At 45.0% G+C, this 20238-nt stretch overlaps 1 protein-coding gene and 1 long non-coding RNA gene across 3 annotated transcripts in view; one reads left to right on the top strand and one right to left on the bottom strand.

The window, feature by feature from the left end:
• The window catches only part of BAALC (BAALC binder of MAP3K1 and KLF4), an 82719-nt gene extending 70514 nt beyond the window's left edge, over nt 1-12205 (bottom strand). For both annotated transcript variants that reach the window (XM_030937760.1, XM_030937762.1), the window contains exon 1: nt 11776-12205. In XM_030937760.1, coding sequence (XP_030793620.1) covers nt 11776-11935 — 160 coding nt within the window. In that variant the 5' untranslated portion in view covers nt 11936-12205. The remainder of the gene's footprint in view (nt 1-11775) is intronic.
• Nucleotides 11462-19559, top strand: LOC115899654. Its single transcript, XR_004059266.1, has 4 exons — nt 11462-11578; nt 12450-12560; nt 16530-16655; nt 19438-19559. It is a non-coding gene; the product is annotated as an uncharacterized LOC115899654 (long non-coding RNA).
• Nucleotides 19560-20238: the final 679 nt, after the last annotated feature.

Genomic DNA, 20238 nt, shown 5'->3' with positions numbered 1-20238 from the left:
CCGTGACTGGGTGTGCCCGCTGACCTCCAGACCTCTGTGCAGACCTTCCATGGGCTAAATCCCATTCCTGGAGTTGGTTTCTGTTCAGGCAGCCAGATGCACTCCCTAACTGGTCCAACAGGTGAGGAGGGTTCCCTTCATTCAGCAAACATCCACCAAGGGCCTGCTCTGTGCTGGGTACTGCACTAAGCGCTTGGACTGTAACAGTGGATGAGTCTGTCAGACCCTTGACCTCACAGAGCAAGAGAGTCAAAAACTAAACAGTAAATGAACAAGACCATGACAGGCTGTGGTGTTAGGAAGGAAATGGCCAGCTGGCCACTGGGGAAGGCTGGTCTCTCTGAGGAGGTGACATCTGAACTGAGAACCAAAGGGCGAAGAGGAGTTAACCACACAGAGGGGGGCGGGTGTGGGGAGGAAGCACATTCCAGCAAGTGTGAAGGCCTGTGACAGGAAGGGGCTCCGTATTTTCAGAGAACAGAGGGGAATCAAGCGTGGCCGGAACATGCTGAGCAAAAGACAGAGCAGAGTAAACAATGAAATCATGCTGGAAAAGCAGCAGGGACCTCGTCATGCAGGCCCCTGGAGGCCAAGGAAGGGACTGGGATTTTATTCTACACATAGTAGAACAGGAAGCTATCAGAAGGCATTAAACAAGAGAGTGACAGGACCTGACATATGTTTTTAAAAGATCGTTCTGCCTAAGACATGAAGAATGAATTGTCAAGGGTATGAATGGAAGCAGGCTATGGCAGATGTTCAAGTGGAAGACAGATGTGGCTTGGCTTGGGGAGGGCCCGTGGAGATGCAGAGTAGACCTTCATACAAATGGAGCTGCCTGTGAGGTTCCTGTATATGATTACAACAAGGAGCAACCTTGTCAGTGCACTTAGAATTCAAATGGACAGACTAAGAGGAAAGGATGGCTAAAGATGTTTAGAAACCCTCAGATGGCAAGAAGGATGTATGCTGGGTCACTGGAAGGAAAAATGGGAGAATTCACAGAAAGTCTGTGATTTTTTTTGGTATTCAGAGGGAAAGTATAGGATAGCATCGGGGGCTACTGTATGGGGTCTGTTACCACATATTAATGAGGAATGAGTAGAATTGCTGGGTGGTGAGATCATTGTTTTAGAGCATGAATTGCTCATAGGGGCAATCACAACATTCATGACTTTTTCCAGAAATGCTGGGCAGCTCCAAAACAAGTGTGTAAGGAACAGAGGGGAAAGGTGACCCAAGGTTTGAGATTGGCATGACAAGCCTGGTGCAAGCTTGAGGATGTGAGGGGATCCTGGCTGCTAGAATGCACAATACTGAAACACTAGGTCCTTCATACTTGTGAATGCATAATTCTTCAATAAGTCCTGTCCTACAGTGTGGAAACTGAAACCCGGAGAGGCTAAGAAACTTGCTCAGGGTCACACAGCTGATAAATGCCTGTTGTTAAAATCAAATTCCTAGGCCATGAGAGATGGCTCACGCCTGTAATCCCAGCATTTTGGGAGGCCGAAGCAGGCGGATCACGAATCAGGAGATTAAGACCATCCTGGCTAGCACGGTGAAACCCGTCTCTACTAAAAATACAAAAAATTAACCGGGTGTGGTGGCATGTGCATGTAGTCCCAGCTACTCGGGAGGCTGAGGGAGGAGAATCGCTTGAAGCTGGGAGGTGGAGGTTGCAGTGAGCTAAGATCAAGCCACTGCACTCCAGCCTGGGCAACAGAGCGAGACTCCATCTCAAAAAAAAAGAAATCAAATTCCTTAAGAACTGAACTATTATATTATTCCAAACAAAGTAACAGGGAGAGTGAAGGATGCAGAGAGCAGGTTGAGGTCCAGGGACCTGAAGTCATGATGCTCGCGAAAAGCTGGCTCACTAGTTGGGGAGGTAGTGTACGAAATTGTAAACAGAGACCAGATCTAGCCAGGTGATGCTGTGGGTGTGGCTGTATCAGAATTCAGGATGGCTTAGAGAAGAAGGTCAAGAATCCCTGGGTTGGATTTCCAGGCCAAAGGGCATCAGCTTTGCCTAACTGCCCACTAAAATGCCCATGAAGACATAGAAAAAGACCAAAACTCACAACATCACCACAAGTGAAGACTGGTAGACAACCTAATCCCAGAATCTAGGAGAAGTTGGCATCATTTGTAAAGCAGATTGTGTTAGATTAAGAAAAACCTACCCAGGCTTTTGGCTTTGCTTTATTACACAGAAGCCACATGGTGAGATGTAGGCAGACATTAGGTGCCTATCCCATCTGATGCAAAGACCTGGAGCTGGAAGCACATGGAATGGTACCAGTCACAGCTCTGAGCAGCCAACCCGTCTGACCTCATGGGCATTTGAGACTCAGAAAGCTGGTCCCTGCACACACACACACAGACACACCCAGCCATACACACACACACACACACACACACACACACACACACACACACACACAACCATGTTTCTATATACATGATATGGTTTGACTGTGTCCCCACCCAAATCTCATCTTGAATTGTAGCTCCCACAATTCCCACATGTTGTGGGAGAGACCTGGTGGGAGGTAATTGAATCGTGGGGGTGGGTCTTTTCCATGCTGTTCTCGACATACTGAATAAGTCTCATGAGATCTGATGGCTTTATAAGGGGGAATTTCCCTGCACAAGCTCTCTTCTCTTGTCTGCCACCATGTGAGATGTGCCTTTCACCTTCCACCATGATTGTGAGGCCTCCCCAGCCACATGGAACTGTGAGCCCATTAAACCTCTTTTTCCTTATAAATTATCCAGTCTCAGGTATGTCTTTATCAGCAACATGAAAATGGACTAATACAACCTATAAAAAGACTAAATCCCAGAAAACAGCGAGGAACAACATAGAACAGCATACTCAGCCTGAGCCTATTGTGGGGGCTTGAGGGGGTGGTAAGAGGGAAACATGGAGGAATTACGTACAGTGGAGTCACATGTACATTTCCCTGGTATATAATTTGCCTGAATTCAAGTATATTTGCTCAGTATTGAAAGAAAAAAAGAAAAATCCCTTTACTTCTCCATGACCTTGCCCCCTTTCTCTTCCTCCATTCAAACTAGACTTGGGCTCCCACTACCTCTATATGGTTTCCTAAATACAAAAATGAACAAAAAATATTTTTTCTTGGTTTTTGAGCTTCCTAGTAGTTTGAGGAATTTTTCCCATCCCCCCATCCCGAACTTTAAACATCACCTTCATGTAAGATGTAAATACAGCATCCTCTTCATGGGACCTGACGGATGAAACCTCAATGCTAAGAGAGGCATTATTTTCCTCTGCGTGCTTTTTCTATACTTTCTAAATGTTTAATTAGGAGCATGGATTGCATTTGAAACCAGAAAAAATATACAATTCTGCCTAAAGACTGTTCTGGTTTAATGGGCCTATCAGGTGACTGGGCCTATCAGGTGACTGGGATACCTGGGGCACCTCCTGCAACCCTTTCTATGGAGATGGAGACTGGAGCAGCACGGGCACTCAGCACAGGGAGAGGACAGTGTAAGCACTGCAGAGCTGTGGGACTCAGCCTTGTAAATGCTGCCAGGAGGCTCCCACGTTAAATGGTTAATATTTTCAGAAAAACCCTAGGCAGATGGGGTGGGGGAGGGTACTACATTCATGCTTAGCAGCACAGCACAAGGTACCCTGCCCTGGATTCAGAAACAAGAGACCTGAATTCTGATCCCAGCTCTCCCACTTCCAAGCTGGTGCCCTGGCTCAGTCTCTTCATCTCACTGAATCCCAGCTCCTCATCCGGCAAGTGACGAGAACAATGGTTTATGAGGTTATTTCAGAGGGTGATATAAACTACTGTCAAAAAGAAAAATTATCACATATAGTAAATGCAAATAGTAGATTCAAATAAATGCTATTTGAATCTAAACAGCCAGGAAACAAGTCCAATCTCAGAAAAAAGTATGAGGAAGTAACACTGGAAATTCATCGACTTATTATTTCCAAATGTTCACAGTGTTAGTGCTCATAAACACACTTGCATTGGTTTGCTAGTGCTGCCGCAACAAAGTGCCACACACCACACGGCTTAAACAACAGAAACCTGCTGTTTCCCAGTTCTGGAGGCCAGAAGTCCAGGACCAAGATATCAGCAGGCCAGTTACAAAAAAAAAAAAAAAAAAAAAAAAAAAAGGCAGAAAGAATGAATAAGACCTACTATTTGATAGCACAATAAGGTGACTATAGTCAATAATAACTTAATTGTACATTTTAAAATAACAAAGTGTAACTGGATTGTTTGTAACTCAGAAGATAAATGTTTGAGGAGATGGACACCCCATTCTCCATGAGGTGCTTATTTCACACTGCATGCCTGTATCAGAACATCTCATGTGCTCCATACATATGTACACCTACTATGTACCCACAGAAATTACAAAATAAAAAACATTATCAGCAGGGTTGGTTCCTTCTGGAGGCCCTGAGGGAGAAATCTGTCCCCTGCCTCTCTCTGAGCTTCCAGTGGTTTTCAGCGGACTTTGGTGCTCCTTGGCTGGTGGCAGCATCACCAGTCTCTGCCTTCATCTCCACATGGAGTTCTCCCTGTGTGTCTGTCTCTGTCTCCAAATTTCCCCTTTTCATAAGGACACTAGTCATTCTGGATTAGGGCCCACCCTAATGAACTCATTTCAACTTGATTACCTCTTTAAAGATTCTCTTTCCAAATAAGGTCACATTCTGAGGTACTGGGATAGAGGGGAGTTAGGGCTTCAACATGTAAATTGGAGGAGACACAAATCAGCCCATAACAACATTCTAAAAGAACAACATTCTCAAGAGAGTTGGCTGTGGTTGGGCATGAGACAGAATGGGAGTTAGGCGTGTGAGGAAGCAAGTGTTCGTTAGCCAAGCTAGCTGGAGCTATATCACAATTGGGCTCAGTGTAAACCCCTCTGCTCTGCAGAGGAGAGTAAATGTGGCATATAGACTGGCCAGAGAGGCTCTGAAGGAGTCTTCACAGGGATAGGATTTTGCAGCAGAGGCCAAAGGTCTGCTGAGAGTGTCTCAAGGCTGTGGGCCTGACATGGGAGGACTCCTGGGATGAATGGCCCAGCATCATTTTCTAAGAAGAGGTTCAGACATCCAACTTCACAAGGGCAGAATGGCTTTATCAGCAAGAAGATGTTGTGGATCACAGGTGCACAGATCCCAGGGTGAAGGTGGGACCTCCAGGAGTCCAAACGTGAGGGATTGCTGAGTGCAGAATGAGCCAGGAAAAGACCCCTTGCTGACTCAAAGAAGAAGGCCCTTCCCACCAGGGTCTATAAATCGAAGAAAAAAAAAATCTGCAATGTTTTTTGCAGAAAAAAAAATCTGCGTTTATCCTTTGAGTTACAAACAATCCAATTACACTCTTTAAATTATTTTAAAATATACAGTTATTATTGACTATTGTCATCCTATTGTGCTATCAAATAGTAGGTCTTACTCATTCTTTCTACATATTCTGGAGGAAATTCTGGAATGCATTTAGGATGCTACTACACCCTGCAGTGGAGTCACCTTAAATTCATCTTTGGTTAGGGTTGGAATTGTTTTATCTAACGTCCAACAAAGGCAAGGTTCAATGGACTGATATCTAAGACAAAAGCATCTAAGATGAGACTCAGGAAAGAGGTTATAAGAATGACAGACCAAGCTTCATTTGCACAGCTAGATCATTCATTCATTTATTCATTTTCACAGTTATTCGACAAGCGTGTGGAAGATGCCAGGCATGCAAATGTCAATCATGTGGTCCCCAACCTGGAAGAGCTCACAGACTAACTAGAGAGACAGAGGAATAACCAAGCCCTGGCAATGCAGTGTGACAGGTACCGTCACTAGACTCTCAAAGTGTCTGGAGAGCCAATGGCACAACATGACACTCTGCCCAGGAGACAAGGGCCATGGGAAAATGAGGCTTCCTAAATCTTTACAAACTGCCTAGGTTTGTTACCACCTGTCTCTTGCAGTGATTTTAAGAAACAACTTATAACAAAGAGGCTTGTGTTTGGCAAAAGGGGTGTAAGGAAGGTGGGGATGTTTTCTTACTATGCAGTCCATCAGACAAACAACAAAAAGTTGAGCAGAGGAACTGATAAGGAAAGAGAACACCATATCTGGGGTCTACAAGAAGAAATTGACAAACAGAAGTTTTAGATTTACTCATTTATGAGAAATTACTCAGGGTCCTAATGTAACCAGAACAGCGTTAGGCACAGGGATAGGACTGTGCATGAAATGACCCCTTATCTAACCCAACAGACCCCTTGCCTTACCAAACCTAACAGTCATCCTTGAGGGGAGCAGACGTTAGTCACTAATTATTCAAAGATAGAACAAGTGGTAACAGGTAAGTCGAGGCAGCTGGGGTGTGGGGATAGGGGATTTATCCACCAGGAAGCCCAGGCTGTCCTCTCCACAGGTGCTCTCACTCTCAGGGATGTAGTCAGGCCAGCTGGGCTGCCCTCCTGTTCCTCTCCAGGGTGGGAGGTTGGCTGGGACAGTCCCCTTCCTCTGCTGGGCTCCTGCAGGGGTCTGTATACACACTGACCCCTCCCCAGGCAGAACAAACTGCTTAGTTCCTGAATGCCTCTAATGCTTTTCTCCATGCCCTTCTAGTATGGACCATGGACCACGCTGACCTGAACGGTGTCCAGTTTTATGTCTGTCTTCCCTATAATAGTAACTTCTTCAGGTCATCTTTGTGCAAATGTCTATTCAGTGAACAAAAGAGCTAAAAAAGACATGTCTTTTATGATATTCTATCAACACAGGGAAACAAAGACCTAGAATATTGTCTTCATAGCTCTATCAAAATGAATCAAGGTCAGCAAATTTAAACACTAAACTGAAACCAATAAGATGAAATTTAACAGAAATAAATGCAAAAATTCCTTATTTGGGGTGCTGAAATCATCATACCAATTCAGGATTCATAAGGAAAGAAATTCATTCATTCAACAAACATTTATTGAGCGCCACCTATGTTTTAGTCACTGTACCAGGTGCTGGGTACACAGCAGAGAAAATACAGACAATGTCCTTGATGTCAAAAAACTTAAATTTGAGTATAAAGAAAGATCTAAGGGTTTTAACTAATCATAAGCTTAATGTGAGTCATCAAGGTAATATGGCAAAAACAACAGCAGAAAAACAAACAAATCCTAACCTGAACAAACCAAGAGAGGTCTGTTCAATGAGCATATCGTAACACACCTCGTATTGCCCTATGCCGTTCAGCTGACATCAGTAGCTTGGAGTTAGCCATAGGTCCCTTGTACCAAGAGGGACTTTGACAAACCGAGTAGTGTATTTATGAATGTGGTCAGGCCTACATGAGGTGTGAGAAGTGATTGAAGGAACTGCATGTATTTGGCCTGGAAGATCCATGGTAAGAGATGTGACAGCCATCTTCAAATATTGAAAGAGCTGTCTGTGCCAGACTTGATCACACGGGTCTGGAGCTCACCGGGTAGAAATTACAAGGAAGCAGCAAGAGTCTCACAAGAGAACTGCTCCACAAAGGTATGGGAAGGCCTCCTTCCTTAGGGAAAAGATATTCCAACCTTTAGAGATGATGCAAAAGACAGTTGTGCTGTCTGAGATCAGAGTAGAATATCAAAAGATCAGACTTGACTTTGAGTTTCGTGAACTGTAAAATCAAGAATTTCATAGCATATCCCTTATTAATCAGGAAGGCAGTATTTAGGAGTACAGGCTTTGGAATTGGATAGAGCTAGATTCCAGGCTGGTACTGGGAAAAGTTACTTGCAGACTTCAAGCCTCATTTCCTCACTTGTAAAAGGAGGGTGGTTATAGTTCCTGCCTCATTTCTGCAGTGAGGATTCAATGAGAAAATTCAAAGTGCCCAATAAAGCACCAGGCCCTTGGTAAGTCATTAATAAATGATGGGTAATCATAATATTAAATACTCTCCATTTTATTTGACTTTCAGTTTATTTAGGTAAATCATTTTGCTGTCTGTAATTCTGCAAACCTCTATTATACTAAAATAATTATTTAGCAATTTAAAAATGTAAAGGAGAAGTTCTTTAGAAAGTTTTGAAATGTTTTCTCTGCAGAAATTAGAAAAAAGAGTGCTTAAGGATGCAATTTATGGGGCTTGTGATTACACTGAGGTGAAGCTAGGAAGTCATTAATGTATGGAATGACTGAGCTAGGTTGGGTCATGGCAACCTCAGAGACTTCCTTTCTCCTTGGAGACCCCCACCAGGCAACGGAATTAAAAATCAATCCAGCAGACTAATTTGATGAGGCTTAAATTATGTCAGACCAATTTGATTTTCTTCTGTAACAGAGGGACAGACTTTGGTGACACAGGAAAGCAATGGATATCACATGCCATGGCTTCAGCTAGGTCTTAAATTCTAGCCTACTTAACAGTCAAATCTAAAAAATTAACTCAGTTCCACTGAGTAGTGGAGATGATCTCCAAAAACAGGAACCACAGGCTCAGGATCACTTTTTGCGTAAGAAGAAGATGCAAGAAACCCTCTTCTTTGTGGAACTGGCAGAAAAACATGCCCCTTCCCTATCTGCAGTGAAATTCAGAATTCATTCAACAAATATTTGCTGGACACCTGTCATGCGACACACCCTCAATCTGGATTGGGCTAAGAGAAATACAAGTGAGATGTAAAAGCAGATGTGATGAAATGGGACTTTTCTTGGACAGATGTGTTTGTGGAGTTGAGGTTGTGGGTTCAGGGAGGCTACGGAAGAAATGGAATCTTTGGGTTGGGTCAGGTGTTTGAAAGGAGTAGGGTAAAGTTGGGGAGAACTTTTTAAAGAGAAGTTGAGATCAGAAAGGCCCTTGGGAGAATTTAGGCTAAACTGATTCGAGTAGGAAAACCTCAGTAGCAAGGACTGCAAAGAAGAGGCAGAAGGGGATCTAGGAAGAGCTGACAGGATGGAGGACAGGTTTACACAGAGCATCCGTTCATTCTGAAAACTTTTACAAAGTCCCAGATGTGCTCAGTACAGAAGATGCAAAGATGAATTAGCTTCACCCCTAACCCTCAAAAGTCCTGAAGTAGCCAGGAGAAAAGGTGACTTCAGTTTGACACCAAAGGAGAATCACTAAGGTCCCAGAAAGGATTCTTGGGAACTGAGGGTAAAGTCTGTGAGTGGTTGAAGGAGTGTTCAGCCAGGGGATGGTTCCCCTGAGAGTCTCATTTGCCTCACATGGCTGACTTCCAGAGACCTTCTCCAGCTGCAGAACCCTAGTAGTGAAGCCATTTTTGTTGATTTTACAATCTGGACTCTCCTGAATCTAACTCTTTCATTCTCTGGACTCTCCTGAATCTAACTCTTTCATTCATTCCTACCCACCTCTCCCATCAGAAAACAAATGCTGTAAACAGGAAAAAGTGGCATTCTGGCCTCCTATCACAACACAGCCACTGGAGGCTATTAGGTGTCCCCCAGCAGCTTGGCGGTAAATTCATGAGTAAAGCGCTGGCAGGGGGTGGGTGAGGCGGGAGTGAGGAGGCAAAGAGGATGAAAGTAATACAGAGTCCTGGCCCATCTCCCAGGGTGGCTGAAACCCAGGAGATCTGTAGCTTTCACAGATGACCCATTCTGACTAAAGATGACCAGCTCCCAGTCTGAAAAGCCCGCAGGAGTCAAGTCATTTCCAAAGGCCCTAGGGAATGCCAGCACACCCCCAAGGAAGGCCTTGATTTAATCTTAGTCTTCAGAAATTTCCTTCTCCCCTGAGGCTAACAGAAATTCCTAGGGAATTAAAATGACCCTGCCCATACAAGCATCTTGCCAATTTCAGGGTGCTGTCCTGGGGCTGAAGTGGAGCTCCTCCTCTGGAGGATGCAGGCCTTCAGGACCACCTGTCTGGCAGGGCTGGCCCATGTTTGGCAGGGTACCATGAATGAGTGTGTCTGTCCCAGGTCCCACCTGTTGCAGGGACCAGATCTCATGATGGATGGGATGTGAATTAGTATGGCAGAGTAATAAATCAAGGAGTGTCAGAAAAGTTGTGAGGAACATGCATGTACATATAGAGCCAGCCCATAATAACTTTCATACCCATACACATGCATATACGCACAGAGACACACACACCCCGTAGACTCCCAGTCACCATGGTAACCATTTCTTAAAGCAGTACTTAACGGGGTTTTGGTTGTTTATTATATTTTTTTTCATGCTAGATCTTTTCACCCTTATTTCTTTGGAGTACATCTCTGGCCTTTGACTCTGCTGAGAAGTACCACACCTCCTTGGGAAACTCTGTCACATCTAACATTTGCCAGGTCCCTCTAGAAGGCTCATATCCTCATGCTGACACTGAATTCAGCCAACACACCATTTGGTAACTTGCTAAAAGCACTGGCAATACAAAATAACCATTATGATTGCCACTGTGAGTCAGAAAAACTAGAGACAAATATAGTGTGTATTGTATTGTACAGCTTTCACAGACAGTCCTCAATTTTAAAATACAAGCAAGTCACAAAGTTAATGTGGAAAAGGAGCCAGCTTTGGTCCTTAAAAATGGAGAAACCTATTCTCGATTAAAGTGACAGCTCTTATTTAGTAGGCATGGATTTAAGATTCTTAACCTTTTAAAAGTAATTCGCATTTCCTTCCTCCTCCTATGATATACATTATGCTTCAAATTAACCCTATTTTCCATTTTAGATTTCATTATTCAAAAATGCCAAAAACATCACTGGGCGAAGAAACACTTAAAACATTTTTATCCAGATATTGATATAGCTTTGGACAACAACCATGTAATAAGTAGTGAGATTTTTTTCCTTTTAATGTCACCAATACGTGTATGGTTAAAGGTCAGTCTGTGGCAGCAGTTTGCATCTCTGCACTGTAATTGTTCTGCTAAAAAAAAAAAAAAAAGAAAAAAAAAAGAAAGGAAAGGGAAAGAAAAAGAAAAAGAAAAAAAATCTTGACTTATAACCTGACCAGACAGTTCTTTGCATCTCCTTTTATCAGATTTCTGCTGGATGAGGAAAGACCTAGGCAAGAGTATTTAATTTATAGTCAAAATCCACGTGCATGCCCTGCCTCCTACAAAGCATTGGGACACCATGGGGTAGAGAGAGAAGTCCTTTGCTATGGAACAAGTGCTCCAAAGTAACCTAAAGTGCAGAACTAGCGATGGGGCGGGCATGCATTTATTTTGACCTAAACTAGGATTCTGGTCTTTGAAGACCACGACTGGGTTCATTTCCTAGAGGGAGAAAAGGGGAAGCGACAAGGAAGACTCCACCCAGGCGAACCCAGGCAGGCGCCTTGTGTATAAATCCAGGGAGAGGGGCGCCAGGTGGCCAATGGATGAGAAGTCACCCAGCTGGGTACGCAGGTGGCCGGGGGTGGCAGATGGGCCAAAACGGGGCGGAGGCGGCCCTGGGCGGATCGGGGTGTGTGGCTGAGGGATAGGTGTGCGGGGGAGGTGGGCTGTCTTCCCACCCACCGGTCCCCCGACCCGCGAGCAAGCCTTGAACAAGGCCAAGCAGCGTTGGGCTTCCCGAAGCTGGAGGGTCGGCGCAGCCTTCGGTAAGGGGATCTGGTCGACCCCGCTCCCTGGGCTTGCGTCTGTCCACTGATCAGCGGGCAGGTCCTGCCTCTGCTTCCTCCCAGTCACCCCCACCGAGCCATCAATTCCTCGGGGAATCGGCTCCTCTCTCAGTGCCCGGGGCCAAGACGCCCTGGGAAGCGGGCGGGCGAGGGTCTGCAGGCACCGGGCCACTTACCCGCGTGCAGGCCGCCCGCTTCGGGGCCGCTGTCCGGGGCGGCGGCGCTGGGCGGCGCGTCCGAGTCGGTGTAGGTGAGCCAGGTGGATTCTGTCTCCCGGGTCCAGCTCTCGTAGTAGCGGGGCTCGATGGCATCCGCCCGGCTCCCGCCGCAGCCCATCCTCTTGCGCCGCGGGCGCGCCCGGCGGCTGCTCGGCTGTAGGCTCTGGCGGCGGCTCAGTCCCGGCGGCGCAGCTCCGGCCCGCGAGGAGGCGGCGGCGGCGGCGACATTGCGTCCCCGCTCCCGCCCGCGCTGCAGCCGCGCGGAGCTCCCGAGGTGCCCGCCGCCCCTCCACCGGGCCCTCTCCCCGCCCGTCCCTCCTCTCCGTCTCCAAGGCCCTCCCTCCCCTCCGGTCCCCACCGCCCAGTCCTCCCTCTCCTCGCCCTGGCCACCCCAGGGCCCCCGCTCGCCCGCCCCCTCCCTGAGGACTCCGAGCCGGCCCGGGAGCAGGAGCCGCGGCCCCGCAGCCGGAGGAGGGCTGGGGCTCCCGAGGGGCTCGGACCCGTCAGGCCGCGATTACCGTTCCCAGTCTCTGGCCCATCCATCCATCCATCCATCCATCCATCCATCCATCCCCTCACCCACTCATTCATTCATCCATCCTTCCTTCCTTCTTTCGATCCATCCTGGAAAGAACTGAAAAGCTTATCATGGGACCCCAAGCTTTCTGGCCACCTGTTACAAAAGCAGTGGAACTGGAGGCAACCCCGCAAACCTGGCCAGAGTACTGCCGCTAAGACTCAAGGTAACAGTCAGAGCCTATGCCTGTCTTATCTGATTTGGGGAGGCAGGAGTAGGGCTACGATTTTTAAGAGAGTTGGGCTAGGCAGTGTCACTAACACCCCTTCCAGCTGTGGGACTTCATTATCCTCTGAACTTTAAACTCCAGAAAGCAATAGATCACCTGGAACCACCCAGCATCCTGAACCTCCTCTCTGAGTGGAGCTTGGAGGCATGGCTCCTCCCTCCAAGCCCAGGGTGGCCTTGACATTTCTGGGGTCCAGTTGTCAGCCTTTCTTTTCCCGATGCACCCTCAGGTCCATGCGGGTTGAGACCTAGAGCTCAGACTTGGGTAGGCCAATGAATTTACCTGTTTCAAGAATCCAGAACAGGTGGTGAAAGATGAAAATCTTCTTAGCCTTCAAGAAGCGGGTAGGAAAGGGAAGGGTTTGAAGAATAACTCTTTAATGATCAAGCTCTGCTAGAATATGGTATTAAGTAAGTATCATATTCATTCATTCATTCAATGAATGTATATTTACTATATTCCTATTGTGGCAAAAGACTGTTCTAGTAGACATAATACATATATAATATATTGTGTATATTATCCACTGTATGTAGACTACAGGGTGTGATATTTAATACAGCATGTCAAGCATAGAGAATATAGATATAGTACTCATTATATACTATATAATTTATAGAATATACTAGAGTACATTGTCTATAACATTTAGTACGTAACATCCAGTAGGTAGGGCAAGTTCAGAGCATTGCCTGGCACATAGTAGGCCCTCAGTAAATGTCCAGTGAATGAATAATAAAGTATCTTTTTATAGTAATTTGATTCACTTAAATTATTGCAATTTGGGCTAAAGGTGATCCAGTTGAGGGTGGAGCCATCAGACATCCCTCCGGCAGGCACTAACCAGAATCTATAATGCAGAAGGGAGCAAAGATTCATAGAAATGACCCCAGGGTCTCCTCCTCCTCATGCTGAGTCCAGCACCCATTCCCACCCCAGGGCTCAGGCTGGCCTCCTCTGCAGGCTTTGCTTCTCCTTTTGAGACGGCCCTGGCAGGCCTCTTCAACCTTGTTTTAGGTGTAAGGTGGAGGGAGTGCAGTTATCCGGGAAGTGGTGGCTTCCCTAGCCTTTTGGAATTCAGATGCCCTGTGCCCCTTTTGCTTCCCCCCTGAATATTTTGATTTCAGAAGAACCAGCTTTCAAGGAGAGAGAATACTTAACATCTCTAGCAGAGCCTGTGCTTTCCTCAGTTCTATGGCACAGTGCTCCTTTCATAACCAGCTACTTCGTGATGTTACCACTCAAAGAGCAGACAGGCCAGAAACAGTGTCTAAGTTAGACTGTCCTGGGAGAGTTCTAGAAAATGAAAGAAACTGAAAGAGCTGGAGCGTGGTGAGCACAGGAAACAGAGTAAACATGATATGAAGTGGAGGGGTATGCTGGGGCCAAATGGAAACCGTATGCCCATATGTCTACATTGTAAAAGCTATAAACCAAGTGAGCAAGTTTAATTGAAACATGTGCTATCCTCCTACCTTGACAAGTTATCTTCATAACAACCTAAAAGACCAGGTTCTAATGTAGCGTTCTCTTAATCTCTGGAGTTCTGCACCGAACATGGCAGTGGGATTGTGGGTGGAATTGACCCACCCACTCCTCTTTCTATTCTCAGTTCAGTCCTGCTACACACAGGTCCTTGTGGGCCCATGGGTTTAAGATCTGTCCATACTCCCCTCCCACAAATAGCTGCCCTTGGCCATCCCCCTGGCTGAGGAGCATGTGCCTAGGGGACGTGGTCCGCCGTCATGGGGTTTGCTTCCAGTACAAGCCCTTGAAGTAGACTCAGGGGGTTTGGAGAAGACTGTTGCAAGGACTCAACTACCCAACAGGGAGGTTAGAAGGGACTGAGACTCAGGCTCCAGGTAGGTGCATTCTGTGCCCCCGGGATTCCTTGGCCATAGAGAGGACCAGGGCTGGAGAACCAGAGTGGGACATCTGGAGCAGGTGCTCAGAGCAGGGACCCCTCTTGCCAGGCCCTGTCTACTTATTTGAATGGAATTATGAACATTTGCAGAATACAGAGATGGTTATCAAGTACCGCCTGACTAAGGTTGAGTGTGGTCACTCATTTCACACACATACCTGATCATCTATTGTGTATAGTTTAAGCTTCTTAAAGACAAAGACATGGTGACATGCTTGGAATCTTCAAAAGGGATTAATTTAATGCCTTCATAGAGTCAGTGCTCACCAAATATTTGCTTAATGAATGAATGGCAAGAGGCAAGGTGGGAATACAGTTAAAAGTGCAAGTTCAAGAGTCTGACTTTCTGAGTTTAAAGTTTGGCTCTGCTACTTAAATGGATGGTCTTGGGCAAGATACTTAACCTCTTTAAGCCTCGGTTGCAGCATCTGTAAATGGGAATAATGAATTGTGTCAGTATGTGTAAAGGGCCTCAAACAGTGCCTGGCACATAGAAACACTCCATGAATGTTGCTATCACAGCACTTTTGGGGCAACAAGCAACAATGTCATCTCTCTCCCTTAGGAGGGAAATCCCTGAAATTATTATGTCTTTCCACATGAGATAATTTTTGTGAATTTGCTTAGCACACTGCAGAAGTTTGGTAAATAGGCAGGTTTTTTCTTTTCTTTCCTTTCTTTTTCCTTCCCTTATGATGTTACTGCTAACAACCTTCCTACAAATAAATTTTTTTACCACCATTTTTACCACAGAGCAGTGGTATTTTTTCATGAAATCTCTTTCTTGCCGTTACATAACACCATTGATTCAGAGAAATTCAGGAGCCAGAAAAAGTTAAAGAGCAGCCAATCCAGTCCTTCTATTTTACCAACTAGGAAATCATAGCTCAGAAAGTTGCAGAATTGCCCAAGGTCACACAGGAAATGTCATCTCTGGCAGAGCTGAAGTTTCAGCCAGAGCTCGGGGCCTCTGGCTGCTGGTTCTGTGCTCTTTTAATTACAGGTCTTTAGCTGGGATTGAATTTTCTCCTAAACCTTTAGGAATAAATGTTATAAATTAAATGTAAATATGTAAAATGTAATAAATTATCTTAAACCCTCTGTTCAGAATCTGTAGCTTGACTGGCATGAATTGGTTATCTTTTTCCATCAAGTTTGAAAGCAACAAACAGAGAATTCTAAGAAGAAAGGCTGCAACAGGGCATTGGAAAGCCTGAGCCAAAGCTATCCAGAGCAATGAAATAAATTATACCTGTAAAAACTACTGCAGAGTGGTATTTGTTAGGTGATGGAATTCTCAGAATAAATTCTCTTTGGCTTTAAGAACCCCTGTGACTGGTACCACCTCTGGCTCATTTCTATGGAAACTGGAGCAGAGGCCTGTAGTGCTTCTCCCTCCAAGGCCTCATTTCTGTGGCTCGGCATCACTGGGCTCTACCCGACTATTGTGAGCTGTAGAAAAGAGACCTTCAGTAAGGCGGACAATCAGGATGGAACAGAAGGGTCAGCAGGAACCTCACCCTGCCTTTAGAATCAGTCATCTGAAAAGGAGTAAAGATAGATTCACTGCCTTACAAGTTTTCATCTTTTTCCAAGTGAAAAAGTAGCATAAATGAGGAACAACAGTAGCAATAATTCTGGCCTACGGGGCACAGACCCTAGGTAAATCTCTTTGGTCTTGAATGCCAAATCTCAGCAAGTTTCCCCACTGCTCCAGATTCAGTGAACATACCAGAACCAGAGCTCTGTGTCCTCCCTCTGAAGGATTTTAAAGCAGTTTCCACAGAGCATCCCTCTAGGTCCTCAGTCTTGCTAGTTGACACATCCTCCTTGATCCACAAATTGTCATTTAGATGTAAAGGAAGAGGACTCAAAGTTAGCACCCAAAAGCACAAGATCTGATTTGGTTCCCCACATCTGGAGAAAAAAAATCAGAAAATATCATTTGACATGAGCTCATTCTTGCATCTCTTGCCTTGAAGGATGACTGCTTTCCCCAGGGAATGAATGGTACACCTGGAATCCACGTGATGTGGGCAGATCGGGTAAACATCATCACAGAGTGTAAATAAGAAATGAAAGCAAATACTACAACAGCAAGAAGATAAGTGAGTTTTTTTTATTTGGTTTAAGAAGTTAGAAAAGGTGAAAAAGGGAATGTCGCAGAAAAACAACCAAAGGAAGTAATTGAATATGTTACAACAAAACATTTACATAAAAATGAAGTTATTTGTGGAATTAAACACTGTAGAATTAATTCTCAACTAACCCTTAAAATAAATCATTCTCATGAGAAGAGAGGCTGGCTCCTTTAGGTTAATTCTAGAGAGATTCAGCAAGTTCTTTCACTGATTGCCAAACTTAAGAGTCTATCTCAGTCCCTGGATTAATGTCCTGTGGCACTTCATCATACCCCAAATTAAAACACAGGACAAAGCAAATTTTTTTCTGGTGTTTCTCAGTTTCTGGTTTTACCACACTTCCTTATGGTATAGCACTAGCTCATTGATCAGATGTAATGAATGACTGACTTGTTCTCTCACATGGGAATATGACCAACATTCTACTGGAAATGGCCTAGAGAGGAAAACCCGGTGATGATGAGGTCATGGACCTGATTTTTAAATGACAGAATAACTTCAAGTTGTAGATTTTAATACAAGAAAAGGGGACTGAATAAGAAGTAAGAATAGATCCCAAAAGGCATATTCCCACAGGACTAATTCCAAAGAGAATTCTGAAAACCCAGAGAAGGTTTCGATAAAAACATCCACATAGCATTATACCTTCTTAAAGGCCTTTGGAATCATGGTTATCTACCTCTAATGTTGCTTAGGCCACTTAGTAATACTGTCCTGTGCACTTTCTTTTCACCAGAACAAAGAAAGCTTGAGTAATTTGCCAAAGGTTACTATAAATGTCAGAAAGAGAAAGATTGGGGTATAGATCTCTTAGTCCAGAAACATGGAATTTTACTTCCCTTCAGAAAAAAAAGGAAAAGCAGATTGTAACTTCTTTCTGAACTTGGAGAGAGAGCATTTTCTATAGATTCGAACAGCGCATTTTTACAGTGTTTACTAAGACCTATGGTTCCAATTCCATGTACCAGTTCTGATTGTACCTTCACCTTTAACTCAAGAAGATTTTGACAACATGAGTCTTAGTCCATTCCTGCTACTATAACAGCATACCTTAGAGTGGGTAATTTATAAGCAACAGAAATTCATTTCTCACAGTCCTGGAGGCTGGGAAGTCCAAGATCAAGGTGCCAGCAGACTTGGTGTCTGATGAGGGCTGCTCTTTGTTTCCAAGATGGCACCTTCTTTCTGCATCTGCAAATGGTGGGAAGACAAAAGGGATTAACACTGTGTCCTCACAAGGCAGAAGAGATGGAAGGGCTAGGTAGCTGCCTTCAATCTTTTTTATAAGAACTCTAATCCCACTCACGAGGGCTCCACCTTCACTTTCCAAAAGGCCTTGGCTCTTGATACTATCACATTCAAGATTAAGTTTTAAATTTGAATTTTGAGAAAACACACATTCAGACCACAGCAGTATATGAATCTGAAGAGCAGTGTGAGAATCAGAAGTCACCTGTAAAAATACAATCCGATGAAAAGAGAGGAACTGAAATAGATAGAGTAGATTTTGCCTGAGGCTTTTGGCAGAAAATTGCTGGTGCTGGTATACAATGCCAGGAGCCTAGGAGTGCATGACTTGGGTTTCTAAGGCAGAGCTGGAGGAATGGAACAGAATGTTCTCTTTAACCGCTGATCATGGCATAGAGCATGGAGAACTGTTTCTTGGGCTCTTGAAGGTTCTCAGAGATTTTTATATGGCACAAAGCAGTCCAGATGACTGAGTTTCTTTCTCTGAGAGAAAAGAAAACATATTCAGAACATTTTGTTTGCTCTTTGCTTAATTCTACCACAGTTAACCTGGATCTTCAATAATTAAAGAGATGTGATACATCTTATTCCCTTCCCTTTGCAAAGAGTTGCTTGTCTACCCAGGCAGAGCAGAAAAAAAAAAGAAAAGTCCTTTTCATATTATTCTACTGCTTCTTAGGATGGGGCAGGTTGTTCGTTGTACTTGCATGTAAAGTTAGGTCACACCGCAGCAAGGCTCAGGGGAGCAGATGGTGACTTTTACTTATCATTTCCCAAGATGAGGGAAAGGGACTATAATACTTTACTCTCTCAATGCCATCTTGGTTGTTGCTATTATGACTGATGCTTCCGTCAGAGGAGATACAGATATAGAAGAGAGAAGCTGAGACACCAGGAAATCAGGCTGCCTCTCCATCCTGCTCCCATTACATTAATGTGGAAATGAGATTCAGTTTGCTTTTTGCTGGACTTCAGTCAACAAAGGAGTAATTGCCTTATCCTAAATGAAAAACACGACTTCCTGATTATAGTAAATACGGAGAAGGGGGTAACATGAGCAGGACAATCCGGTCTTTCACTGTAATTACCCAGCAAAACACTGCCTCCTGAGAGAACTGGGAGCCCAGGGGCTGGTGGAAAGGAAGCTGAGGCAGCCCACAGGGCATTTTGAAGGTGAAAATTGTCCCTACGCAGAAGCTCCTGGTACACTGTCCATTAGGGTGGGCTGATCTTCTGCCTGAATTTGGGGTAATTAAATCAAGGATTAGAATGATATTTTCATTGAACCTGTGTTCAATTAAGCATAATACCTACTTCACAGTATTGTGAGGAAGCAGAGACACTGTGTGAACATGTTTCACACAAGTCCTAACACATAGCAACTGCCCAACAGATGGCAGCTATTATTTTAATCTTTAAAAATGTTTTATTCTTGTGATTGTTTTTCCTTGACTAACTGGGACATTTGGGTCTTCTTTCTGTCCTGCCTTTGACCTTGCAGGGGTGAACTTACGTGCTCACCGACAATGTCCTTAAAGTCCTGGCATCCTCAGAGCAAGACAAAAAGAATGGGGGCGAGCAAAGGTAACCCCCAGTGGGGCTCTGGAAGTGTGAAGACCCCTCTCCTTTCCTCCTTCCTTCCACCCCTTTCTTCCTTCCACCTCTGGCCAACGAGGCAGAACTCACAGGCAACACCTGGTTTCTGAACAGATGCAGCTGCATTTTGAACCTAGAGAAAAGTGTGGACACTGACTGAGGGGCTTGCGGGGGTGGGCGTCCCTCCCCAGAAGGGCACCCTTTCTGATCCAGCGGGTCAGATGGGCCTTGGTGCACATAGGCAGGCTTCCCAGGCTGGGGACATTGAGAGGGAGGCAGCAGTCCTCTCTCCTCCACTCCAGCGACTAATAAAAGCTAACGTTTATGTAGCATTTACATGTCCCAGTCTCCGTATAATAAGCACTTTGAACATAGGTGATCTCACTTAACCCTCGCAACCACACTAGGGGGTAGGTACTATTAAGAGCTCCATTTCCATAATGAGAACTCTGAGACTTAAGGAGGTTAAATGACTTGTCCAACGTCATCCATAAACACTGAAGCCAGGATTTAAATCCAGGTCTACATGGCAGCAAAGTCCACACTCTTGATCACAAAGCCAGTCTCCTATTTTAAAGCTGCTCTCATGGGGCTGGCTATCCAGAAACATCCAAGGCTGCTGCAGCTGCTTATGTCACAATCCAGGTGGAGAGCCTCTGAGGTCCTCTTGAAGGATGATCCCATTGCAGGAAAGCCACACGTGCTG

Source organism: Rhinopithecus roxellana, chromosome 9, assembly GCF_007565055.1.
Source record: "Rhinopithecus roxellana isolate Shanxi Qingling chromosome 9, ASM756505v1, whole genome shotgun sequence".
NCBI classification, from domain to species: Eukaryota; Metazoa; Chordata; class Mammalia; order Primates; family Cercopithecidae; genus Rhinopithecus; species Rhinopithecus roxellana.
This window is presented reverse-complemented; position numbering and strand designations above follow the sequence as displayed.